Genomic DNA, 12,844 nt, shown 5'->3' on the forward strand with positions numbered 1-12,844 from the left:
CCCAAGTTAGGGGACTGGTGCTGTGGCTTAGTAGGTCACTGCAGGCATCCCATATGGCCACCAGTTCGAGTCCTGACTGTTCCACTTCCTATCCAACTCTCTCTTATGGCCTGGGAAAGCAGTAGAGGATGGCCAAAAGTCCTTGGGCCCCTACACCCACATGGGAGACCTGGAAGAAGTTCCAGGTTCCTGATTTCAGACCAGCCCAGCTCCAGCCACTGCAGTGATTTGGGGGTTGAACCAGCAGATGAAAGACCTCTCTCTCTCTCCCTCTCTCTCTCCCTCTCCCTCCCTCCTTCCCTCTCTGTAACTCTGCCTTTTAAATAAATAAGTCTTGAAAAGAAAAAAGAAAACAAAGTGCCCAAGTTAGAATAAAAGCTTCTATCAACTCTAGACAACAGGGTGATAGAGCTACCTAGTAATAATTCTTAAATCTCTGCTTCAGCATTTGTCAAAAGACACACGATAACTCTTGGCTGATTTTTTTTTCCAAGAGAATATTATACTATGCAACATGTACAGCAGACATAGGCAAGGATAACTCAAAAAATTTTCTGATGCTGTAGCCATCTCAAGATTCAGGACATTGTAGAACATCCCTTCTCTGCATCCTGATCCTTTCTAACTCTGATAAAACTGATGGATTAATGGAAATATTTCATTTCCATGTATAGCCATGGCCTGGAAGTGTGGCTTCTTTATCATCAGATTCTGAATTGAAGCCTGTCAATTACGTTTCATCTTGTATCTAATTTTAATATACAAGCAGATGCATGAGAAAAATGGAAGAATGGTGGATCTGTAAACAGTCTTAGAAGACATTTCTGATTGGAATAGGTACACACAAAAACCATTTTTCACCAACAACATAGCAAAAAATCATTTTTTGTGTGTGTTAGGGCATACAACAACCAGTCTCTCTCAACAGTCTTGAAACAGAACAAAGTTAGTGGAAATGCATTATCTGACTTCAAAACTTAAGTTACAGTAATCAAGCTAGTGTGGTACTGACTCAAAGAAGAGCAGATGGATCCAGTGGAAATCAAGCATCAGCTTAGAACTGCACATACACAGTCACTGGACTTTCCACAAAAGTCCAGAACAGTCCAGTGGCTCTTGCCAGTGCATTGAGGAAAAATGAACTTCACCCTGTGTCTCAGTCATGCAAAATATTATCATGAGATGGAACATAGAACTAAATGTAAGCACTATACTGATAAAGCTCCTAGAAGAAAACAGAAAATATCTTTGTGACTTTGGGAAACACATTGATTTGGTAAGTCATGGAACACAATAATAATAGTTTTTTTTTTTAAAGGCTTCATCAAAATAGAGTTAAGAAGCTAGAGGCAGATTTCCTGAGTTCCAGTTCTCATGGCAGATTATCTGGCTGTATTACACTGCGCAATGTACTAATCCCTTCTATGCCTCAGCTTGATGTCTGTTAAGTGAAGATGATAGTGCAGTAATAATTACTAGTAATAATAATCTTGCTTCACAGGATTGTGGAGAGGATTAATTGTGTACATACAAATAAAATGCCTTAAGTAGTACCTGCATCATAGCAAGTACTAAGTACACCTCCTGAAGGTACTTTGTTCAGCGCTGAGAAATTTCTTGATGTCTTTGTCCCAGGAGCAAGTGTACTCCAGACAGTTGGAATTTTCTGATTGGCCCTCACTTAGCACAGTTTTCTGCCAACTGAAATGGGATAGAGTGAAGGGAACAGGCAAGGAAGGAAGCCACAGACCCCTAAGGAGCAAGACTGGATACATAGGATCCCCCATGCTCCTTAGCATGGGCCATCTCTCTGAGTGCCACAGATCACTTTTTTCCTAGCTGTGTCAACCCAATTTCTCTCAATCTGTGTGTCCATCCAAAGTTGGCATATTAGTCATTTTCTGATTGTATTGGGGCAGGGATAACAGGAAAAGATACATAAAGTTTTTAGAAGTATGAACTGCTGATCTAAACATTATTACTGAGAAATTGTTGAGTGTCCCAGAAATCACAGATCATAATTCTCACCTGTTTTATCAGGTGAGGAAAAACTGTGCACTTTTTTCTGTCTTACAGTCTGATGTTCTTGGTGTGTAAGCCCAGGAAAGAGATATTGCCTAAACACTGTATTTACTACATAGTGGTAAATTTTAGGACAGTTTGTATAAATGAGAATCCTTTCCAAAGTGTTGCACTCTCATGATACGCTGGTCTCTTTCAATTGCAGATGATACTGCTCAGGTTACCTCTGATTACGAAACCAATAACAACAGTGACAGCAGTGACATTGTACAGAATGAAGATGAGGCCGAGTGCTCCAGAGAGCCACTGAGGAAAGTGTCGGGCTGCAGCACCTACACTGCTGAGACCATGCTGTTCCTGGTAGGCCCCCGTCACTTAACTCCTGTGTGTATTGAGAGATAGGCTCCTACTATCAAGGCTGGCTTGAAAGTGGATCCCTGAGTCATTAAATTTACAGGCATATCTCACTTGGATCACACATGAGTTGTGTCACTACCCCATCAATACAATTTTCCTTTGTCTAGGCCTTGCTGATCTTTTAATGGTCCTGTTATGTGGTGATTGACAGCAAATTGACTACACATATGTCTTTACAAATGACTTCATTTCTTACAAATGACTGTACATATTAACCCCCACAAAAGGGAGGAATATGTATAAGAAAAATGAATTATGTCATGCAGCAGAACAGTATTCGATAATAATAGAAAAAATACAAAAAGAATGGAGGGGGAAGATGTAGTTTTAGGACATCTGCTGGTTTTTCTTAGTATCTTCTTAATTTAGAAAACGAGCCAGTATCTTTTCCTGGTTATATTCAACCAGGTTTCTTTGACACTTAACTGCCTACTAAAATACCCTTTAAGGATGACTTATTTTATGTGTTTAAAGAGGAAAGAAACATAAGTTTGAATCACATTAATTAGAAGGAAGGAGTGGATGGTAGAAAATAGTTATCATGTGATTATCTGTTGCTGCTATTATCCTTGTTCTTTTAATTTATTTACCTTTTGTATTTTTAAATTAGATTATCAAGTAAAAGAATTTATTTGCTTACTTATCCTTATTATGTTTTATCATTGTTTTTGCTGTTGTAAATGGACTCTTAAGAATATCCTCCTATGGGGCCGGTTGTGAAATGTCTATATCGGTGTGTGTTTCTCAGGAAACAGCAGATCACAAAACAATAGTCAGTTACCCCTGAAAACTGTGACAGCTATCATTTTTCAGCATACAATCATGATGCTGATTTCATAGTATTCATATAAACTTGATTAGTTAGAGTAAGGCGGTGCTGCTCCCCTTCCCACCTAACGAAACCTTTTGAGAGTCCCAATATAAGGCAGAGACCCTTATCCCAGAAAATTCTACATAAACATAAAAAGATATAAATGTATGTAATTTCCAGTACTCTTTACTCCTTGGATCTTCGTTTAAGATCCTTGTAATAGACTCAGAAGCAGTTAGGTTAAGAAGAAATATCTGTGGCCGGCACCACGGCTCAAGAGGCTAATCCTTCGCCTGCGGCGGCGGCACACCGGGTTCTAGTCCCGGTCAGGGCGCTGGATTCTTTCCCAGTTGCCCCTCTTCCAGTCCAACTCTCTGCTGTGGCCTGGGAGTACAGTGGAGGATGGCCCAAGTGCTTGGGCTCTGCACCTGCATGGGAGACCAGGAGAAGCACCTGGCTCCTGGCTTCGGATCAGTGTGGTGCACAGGCCGCAGTGGCCATTGGAGGGTGAACCAATGGGAAAGGAAGACCTTTCTGTCTCTCTCTCTCTCTCTCACTGTCTAACTCTGCCTGTCAAAAAAAAAAAAAAAAGAAGAAGAAGAAGAAGAAGAAATATCTGTGCTTTTGCTGGAGTGTATAAAAACCTAGGATAATTGGTCAATTAATAATGCAAAAAGATTCGTAGTCTGAAGCTGCCTTCGATGTTTTCCTTGTTACTTTGGGTCAGTGTCTGGTTTTTCATCTTCTTTTTTAATTAGAAAAAAAGATGACTAGTTCATCTGAAATTTTTCAGTCATTTATTTCATGTAACCATAGTTGTTAAGTTAAACTTAGCAAATATGAATTTCTTGGAAGAAAAATATTTTAATTTTCATTGCAGGACAAACCAATCCTTGCTCCTGAACCTCTTGTCATGAATAACCTGGACTCAATTATGGAACAACTAAATACCTGGAATTTTCCAATTTTTGATTTAGTGGAAAACATAGGAAGAAAATGTGGTCGTATTCTTAGTCAGGTAAGAAATGCATTCATGGAGCTGGCGTTGAGGTATAGTGGGTTTGCATCCCATATGGGTACCAATTGGAGACTTGGCTGCTTTACTTCTGATCCTGTTCCTACTAATGGCCTGGGAAAGCAGCAAAAGATGACCCAAATGCTTAGGTCCCTGGACTTATGCAGGAGACCCAAAAGAGGCTCGTGGCTATAGCCAGGCACAATCTTGGACGTTAAGGCCATTTGGGGTGTGAATCAGTCGATGGAAGACCTCGTTCATTCATTCTCTCTCTCTTTCTTTCTCTAACTCTACCTTTTAAGTAAATAAAAATAAATCTTTAAAAGCAAAGAAGTGCATTCATGCATTTGGTTTTAAAGGTAGGAAGCAGAAGTTTTCTGTGTTCTTGAACTCTGTTGCTAGGTGTTGTGTGAAGAAAGTAAATTTTGACACCCAGCATTCTGTAGATTTGCAGCTAGCAGGGCAGGTTAAAAAAAGAAATTTGGACTTCAAGTGAGTATAATATCATGTTCTATAATTAAAATATTATGTATTGCTTTAATCATAGTTGATAAAGGGGCAGAGATACACAAGCAAGGCAAACAAATGTGTGTAATTTAGATTTAAGCAAAGGAAAAGCTGACACAGCCCCCCCCCCCCAAAAGGAAGTGGCTTATCTATAAACTAATATGTTGTCTGTAGTCATTTCCAATGACTTTCTTAAACTTGCATATTATCATATGCTCAGGCCTTACCAACAATGACATATTGGGGAGAGTGTTTAGCCTAGTGGTTAAGACAGTCAAGTAAGAGCACTCTGGTCCAAACTGTGGCTCAAGCTACTGATTCTTTTTTTCTGCTATTGTGGACACAGGGAGGCAGAAAGTGATGGCTCAAGTAATTGAGTTTCTGCTGCCCATATGGGAAACCTGCAATGAGTTCCCGGCTCTTGGCATCGGCCTGGTCCAGCCCCAATCGTCGCAAGCATTTGAGAAGAAAATAGAAGACAGGAACTCACTTGAGTGTTCTCTCTTTCTCTTTCTCAGTCTTTCTCTCTCTCTCCTTCTCTTTCTCTCTGCCTCTCAAATAAATAAATTAAAAAATAAATAAATAAATAGGGGCCAGCATTGTGGAGCAGCAAGTTAAGCCTCTGCCTGCAATGCTGGCATCCCATATGGGTGCTAGTTCAAGTCTCACTTCCAATCCAGTTCCCTGCTAGTGCACCTGGGAAGGCAGCAGAAGATGGACCAAGTGCTTGGGTCCCTGCCGCTCATATGGGATGTTGAGCATTCCAGGCTCCTGGCTTCAGTTTGGCCCAGTCCTGGCCCTTGCAGCTACTTGAAAAGTGAACTAGCAGATGAAAGATTTTCTCTCTTCCTCTCTCCCTCCTTCCTTTTCTCTCTCCATCCTTCCCTTCCTCCCTCCCTCTCTCTATGTAACTCTGCCTTTCAAATAAATATGCAAATCTTCTAAAATGAATAACATATTGTCCAGAAATATCTTCCCCTTAATACTGTGAGAAGCACTTCAAATTGAGTTCTCTTTATTTCAAAGCTGAGTACCTTTATTTATTATGAGTAATATAGAATGAAAACTATTTCTACATAACAAGCCTTGGAGTACTGTTTTCCTTAGATCAGACTACTTTCAAGGCTTTTCAATTAAAGATGTATTTGTTTTGCTGAGGGAGAAAGAAAACACAAGGAAATTAAGAATTTGAAGATGTTTGTTTCAAAAGTCAAAACAAAGCAAGATGATGGATTTGCTGTATTATCTAACATCTACCAAAATACACACTCTTAATTAAAGGGGATGAAGCAGTAATATTTACCAGCTTGTTTTAAAATGGTTTTACTGAGTCCTCTGAATAAAAACCAAAGCAGAGGTACAAGAAACTAAGAGACTTGTTCATACGACACGTAGGTAAGACTTCAAGACCCAGTCTAGGTTTCTTGGAAACCCTGACACTGTTCTGCAAAGCAGTTAAAAAGGAGTCCCTGAAATACTGATTCCCACTTGGTGCATCAGAGGTGAATTTTCTCAGCAAATATCTGAGTGTGGATCTTCAGGGTGAGGAGCCCAGCCATTGAAGGTGTGGAAGGAGAAGATAGTGGGCTCTTATTCCATCATGCAGCTCCACAAACAGAACCAATCTAACCTTCTGGAAAAGAATTAGGACCTTGCCCTAAGGGAATTCCTAATCCATTAGGCAAATAGATATGTGTCAAAATAATGGCAGTTCAACTGGGTGCATACCAAAAAGGTATGTCAAGACTATTGCTTGAATGTAACACACATGGGATCTATATCTATATGATATGTGTTTGTTGTGGGCACATTGAGGAATGCAAGGGCAGCCCTTGTACTTCAGGAGTTCTGCCCTTCTTCTCTTTCTCCTCAGTACTAAGGGATGCCTTTTATAGTCTGAGTACAGGTTTAGGGACAGCCATTTTATCCACTCAACCTTAGCCTCATACCTTGGAGATCTTCGTGAGAGGTTTTGAATCCAATTTTCTAAAACCCATCGCTGGAAACGGGCCTGCAGTGGTCCCACAGGTGTGGCACTAGGAAGGAAGTTGTCTTTTTCTTCTTTCACTAGTGAATGTGTTGTTCCTTTCTATGGAGAGAAAAAGTTCACTCTGTCTTGTATTTGATATACAAGGCGGCTTCAAAATGTTCATGGAAAAATGAACAGTATGAAAACATTACATGAATTTCAAAATTTTGCATCAGAATAAACTTATATTTTGATTTCGTTTTCCCAAGAACTTTGGGACGTACTTTCCTATATGTCCAAGGCTCTCCAGAACTTTTTTTTTTTTAATGCCTGTTTTACAGAAGAACCCAAGGCTTAAAGGAAGATGGGCTGTTCTAAAATATAGTCGTTATTAGATCCAGATTCAGATGTAGCTATCGCCTTATCAGAAGCCCAGGTGTCTTGTATTTACTGCTCCTTCATTCCTCAAAGAACATATTCACTTCTTATTTCTTCAGACTCTCCACATGTGAAGCCTGACCAAGCAAAAATGGGGCTGCTACAGCAGTGGCTCATACAGCACCAATGACAGCATACAAACTACCACTGTGTGTAACTGGCTCCCTTTGAGTTCTTTGAGCTCAGGGTGGGGAGGTGGGACCAAATGTGGTGTAAGAAATATGGACACCAGTAGACACAGACTGAGGATAATTTACAATTGGGCTTCAGCAAAATTCACTGGAATATTTGTTCTTTGGTTCAAGTCATCCTTCAAAAATAAAAAGGCAACACATTCCCACATGATGCTTACGAGTCACTCTATACTTCAAATTTATAAAACATTCAAGTCTGAGAAATGCAGCTTCATTTGCCTTGCTAACTAGGGCTGTAATTTTGCCATATGATTGAGTTTACAAGTGTAAAAGTAATGACATTTTTATTATAGGAAGGGTCTTTTGTCTTCTCTCTCTCTCTCTCTCTCAAGACTGTACAACAGCTGAAAAGAATTAACATGGACATTCCAAGAAATCACCTTTTGGCTGACACTGCAAAGGAAAATTCTCACTTCAAAAGAGATACACATGCAATGGAAGTGACTACTCAGCCTGAATGTACTGCCTGCCTCTTGATAATTATCATGCTTATTTTTTTATCATGCTTATTTTAACAAATTTAAAAGAACATCCTTCTAATTTTGAAGTAGGGTTTACTGTTCGCAGTTACCAATATTTATCCACTTAAACATGCCTTTATTTATGGGTTGAATCACATATGTAAAATTATTGGTAGTTAATTTTAACAGCATCTTGATGAAAATTCCCTTGCTTTAAAATCATATCCTAAAATATCTTGTTCACTTGGCTTCATAGGAAACTTGAGCTATTTGCTCTCCTATCAGTATTGGTTTTCATATAGGAATAGTAGGACTTGAACCAGTTAATAGTATAAAATCAGAAACTACCATATGCTTGGCTTAAATTCTGGCTCTAATATATACCAGTTGTGTATATTTAAACTTTCTGGTGCTTCAAATTCATCTTCTTTTAAATATTCATATTGAAAAATACCCATCTCATAAAGTGCTACCCCATATATAAACTACACACATGCACACACGCACACACGAGGAAGCATCTCATTTAATGCTTTGTGTGTGTGTGCAGTAACTCTCATTTTTGTTATTATTGAAGTAATATGCCCTGTACTTACGTACTTAAAAACAAGAATTCAAATGTAGCCTAAAGCAATAGTAGGAAAGCCATAGCTAGAAAAAGAAATTGTTTAGAAAATAATATGATGGATCCTATAAACTTTATTTTCTGTTGCATTTTTGAAGAGGAGAGATGGGGATTCATTCTTATACAGATAAAGAGGAGAAATTAAAAAATGCTTGCTATCCGCAGTGAAGGAAAGTGCATTGAAGCTGAGGTGAAGATATTATACAATCATCTATTTCACAACTGGCGGCCAGGAGGTTCCTTTCATAAATAAGACAAAGTTATTTCCATGCTCCTGGCTCTGCAGTGGTATCCTACACTCAGAGGAAAAGTCCTTCCATGGTGCATCTGCCTCCAAGACTACCTACCCTCCGACACACCATGCACACCAACCCAATCCCTAACACATTTTACTCCTGTCCTGATTCACAGAGAAGCACACAAATGTCTTCAACATGTCCCTGACCTCTTCTTCCCTTTGTCTCCACTGATGGTGAATTAATACAGTTCTTGGGATGCACCCTTTGCAAATTGTTCCCTTTGGATCTAGCACTCATGGAAGGATCTTTTGTAAGGGTTTGTCTTTCTCTTTTGCAGGTATCGTACAGACTCTTTGAAGACATGGGCCTCTTCGAAGCTTTTAAAATTCCTGTTAGGGAATTTATGAATTATTTTCATGCTTTGGAGATTGGATATAGGGATATTCCTTGTAAGTATCAGTAATTTGTGCAAGAATATTTTTAAAATCTGTTGAATTTGCAATGGAAATAGGATATTAAGTCATTACTAGCCAGTGTAGAATTACACATTCTAGACGCTCAGTGTGGCCACACATGATTAGGAGATACCTGTATTAGAACTGTCTCTTGTAAGGTGGGTGTGAGAAACCTCTCGAGCTCATTTCTTCATCCTTAAAATGGGGATCATAATATGTGCTTTGTGGAATTGTGAGGATATAGTGAAATAATAATTTTAAAGATGTTATAATACTGCCTGGCATACAGTAAGTCCAAACTAAATGTCTTGTAATTAATTAACTGGTCATTTAATAATCTGCCACTTTAATTGAGTAAATTTAATTTATGTTATCTGTGAAGAGTTAAACTACAAAATACTAAAAATTCTCTCAGCCTAAATAAGATAAATCTATTTGGCATGTAGAAGAACAGGAGAGTGGTGGTCTAACTGATAAAATAGAAACAAAGAGACATCTGGAAGTGGTTATGGGAAAATAATTAGAAACATGTTACTGAAGAGGTAAATGTAAAAACCCAAGGAGAGGCCACAGGCCAGCATTCAAGCTTTGAGTATCAGAGGATACATTTATTTTGCCATGGATAATAATGAGAAACCAGAAAATTCTACAGCATTTCAAGTATCCTTCAGAGCACATCAGTAGAGTTGTCCTATAATGCTACAATAATGGGACCGGAGAAAATGTCCATAGGCCCAACCAGGGAGGGGCATAGAAATCGTGTGATAGTTCTAGGGCATAACACATGGCCAGAAAAATTATTAACATATGATGTATTAGTTGCAGTGTGTCATAGAAGTATGTTGTCAACATAATGTTTTCACTTTTAAGTTTTACATTTGCTTTTATACACCTTGGACTGCAGAATCCCAGGTATTTACAAAGAGCTGACGTTAAATTTTAAAAATGTGGCCATAGAAAAAGCTGAAGTATTTTCAGAAAGAGGCACTTAAGCTTGTGATTAATATTGTTAACATATTGTTTTCCAAAACGTCATTTACTTGCTGCATGGGAATAAAAATGCACAGCTGATAAGTGGGGCATAGGAAGAAGAATGAAGAACTGAATCTGCAAGTGAGATTTGGGACAGCTGGAGTGGGGGAGGGAGAGGCCACAGAAGTTAGAATAGAAGTATGAAAAGTGGATAGTTTCAAAGAATCTCAAGATAAGCCTTGCTTTCTTAATACACATTTCCCAGGGCTCACTCTGGTTGGATGCCAGCAATTGACATAAAATGATAGTGATTTCTAAAAGGTTAAAAAGTTACATAAATAAACTGGTGAGGAAGCCACTGAAAACACTGAGACCGGCCCGGCCTGAGACTGAATTTCTGAATTAATGTGATATTTTCAAATATGGACCAAGAATCCTCAAAAATTTCATGGAAAATTATCTTAGGAAAAACTATGAACATTTTACACCCAAATTTATCTCTTTATTTTTCCATGAACTTTTGGGTAATCTTCATATTTTAGTGATATCATCAGCCATAGCTCAATGCAGTGAGTTCAAATTAATACTAGCCTCCAAGTCATAATGGTGAACTTTTCTCTGGGGAGTTTATCATTAAATCATAGTAAAAGATGATCAACATTTGAGCATTTTAAAAAGTTCCTGAAGTTATTATTCATTTTTATATTTCCTTATTACAGTTTCATATGTTACAAGTGAGTTAGAGGTTTTTTCATTGGTTCTTCATTCCATTGTAATGAATTTGTTGCAATCATCCTGGTGGTTCCGTTAGAAGTCCTAGGCACTTTCCATTTATTTACATCTTCTCACAAGAAAACTTTAGCTTGAACAGTGGTCGCTTTTAAATAATCATACCTCCTATGTGCTGAGGTTGTGAATTCAAATGAACATGGATATTTATTGAAAGATTTATATATTACTATAATTGACATGTATGAAAAAATGTATGATATGTCTACTTATTTTAACACTCCTTAAAGTTATATTTCTAGTGACTCTTTAAAATAAATCTATTATGAATTTGGAAAAGACTAATAACCTAAGAAAATGGAGTTAGACTAACATTACCATGACAATCGGCTAAAACATTAGAAATTATGCTTTTGTCTTTGTTCTAAGAATATCTTTAACAATTTTCAAGGAAGAGAAAAAGTAGAAAAATTTGTGATCAGGACTCTGAATAAAAGTTGAAGGATATGGATTTAGAAAGAGAGGCAGGCAAAGAGAAATTTCGCAGAGTAGGATAAGGTAATAAATACAGGCACTTCTCTGATAGAAATGTGATAAAATAGATTTTTCATTATGGGCTAGCACAGGTTAAGATGTGATTAAATTCCAAGGAGTGGGATGGCTGGGTTGTATGGTAGGGTTATGTTCAGGTTTCTGAGGAATCTCCAGACTGACTTCCATAGTGGCTTAACCAGTTTGCATTCCCACCAACAGTGGGTTAGTGTCCCTTTTTCCCCACATCCTCGCCAGCATCTGCTGTTGGTAGATTTCTGAATGTGAGCCATTCTCACCGGGGTGAGGTGAAACCTCATTGTAGTTTTGATTTGCATTTCCATGATGGTTAGTGATCTTGAACATTTTTTCATGTGTCTGTTGGCCATTTGGATTTCCTCTTTTGAAAAATGTCTATTGAGGTCCTTGGCCCATCTCTTAAGTGGGTTGTTTATTCTGTTGTTGTGGATTTTCTTGATTTCTTAGTAGATTCTGGTTATCAACCCTTTATCTGTTGCATAGTTGGCAAATATTTTTTCCCATTCTGTTGGTTGCCTCTTCACTTTCCTGACTGTTTCTGTTGAAGTACAGAAACTTCTCAATTTGATGCAATCCCAAATGTTAATTTTGGTTTTGACTGCCTGTGCTCCTGGGGTCTTTTCCAAGAAGTCTTTGCCTGTACCTATATCTTGCAGGGTTTCTCCAATGCTCTCTAATAATTTGATGGTGTCAGGTCGTAGATTTAAGTCTTTAATCCATGTTGAGTGGATTTTTGTGTAAGGTGAAAGGTATGGGTCTTGATTCAAGCTTCTGCACGTGGAAATCCAATTTTCCCAGCACCATTTATTGCACAAGGAGGTAAATGTGTTTTTTAATAGTGTTTAATTTTTTATTTTTTTATTTTAAAATTTTGTTTGAAAGGAAGACAGAGAGACAGAGTTTCATCAGCTGTCTCACTCCCCAAGTGCCCACTACAGCTGGGTCAGACTAAAGCCAGGAGCTGGGAGCTCATTCTGGGTCTCACATGGATGGTAGGACCCACAACCTTGAGCCTTCACCTGCTGCCTCCCAGCGCGCATGTTGTCAGAAAACTCGGGTTGTGAGTGGAGCTGGGAGTCAAAGCCACTTAGATGTGGGATGTGGGCATCCCAGTCAGTGGCTCAACCTCTTTGACAAACACCTACCCCAAGAGATAAACGCATAATAGTGTTCTAGTCCCTTTCAATTGGACATTTTGGTTAATATAAAAGATAATCATCTGGTCATATTCATTCATACATGTCAAGTTTTTAAAGAATGCTTTTTGTGATTTCAAGGACTCCCATTTGTAAAGTAAAAGCCAGCGCTCATCACTGTTCCTGTTTGAGTAATGGGGACAGTGCCACAGAAAAGCCAATCATCATGTAGCTGCTTAATGACAGAAATGGGAACATTGCTGGTCAGCCATGTTTAGTCCAGT

General features: G+C 38.5%; 1 protein-coding gene across 3 annotated transcripts in view; it reads left to right on the plus strand.

Annotated features, from left to right (window-relative positions):
- The window catches only part of PDE3A (phosphodiesterase 3A), a 316,217-nt gene that overhangs the window by 276,401 nt on the left and 26,972 nt on the right, over window positions 1-12,844 (plus strand). For all 3 annotated transcript variants that reach the window (XM_062194905.1, XM_062194906.1, XM_062194907.1), the window contains exons 8-10: window positions 2,228-2,382; window positions 4,131-4,268; window positions 9,036-9,147. In XM_062194905.1, the coding sequence (XP_062050889.1) occupies window positions 2,228-2,382; window positions 4,131-4,268; window positions 9,036-9,147 (405 nt within the window). The remainder of the gene's footprint in view (window positions 1-2,227; window positions 2,383-4,130; window positions 4,269-9,035; window positions 9,148-12,844) is intronic.

This window comes from Lepus europaeus, chromosome 6 (assembly GCF_033115175.1).
Source record: "Lepus europaeus isolate LE1 chromosome 6, mLepTim1.pri, whole genome shotgun sequence".
Taxonomy (NCBI): Eukaryota; Metazoa; Chordata; class Mammalia; order Lagomorpha; family Leporidae; genus Lepus; species Lepus europaeus.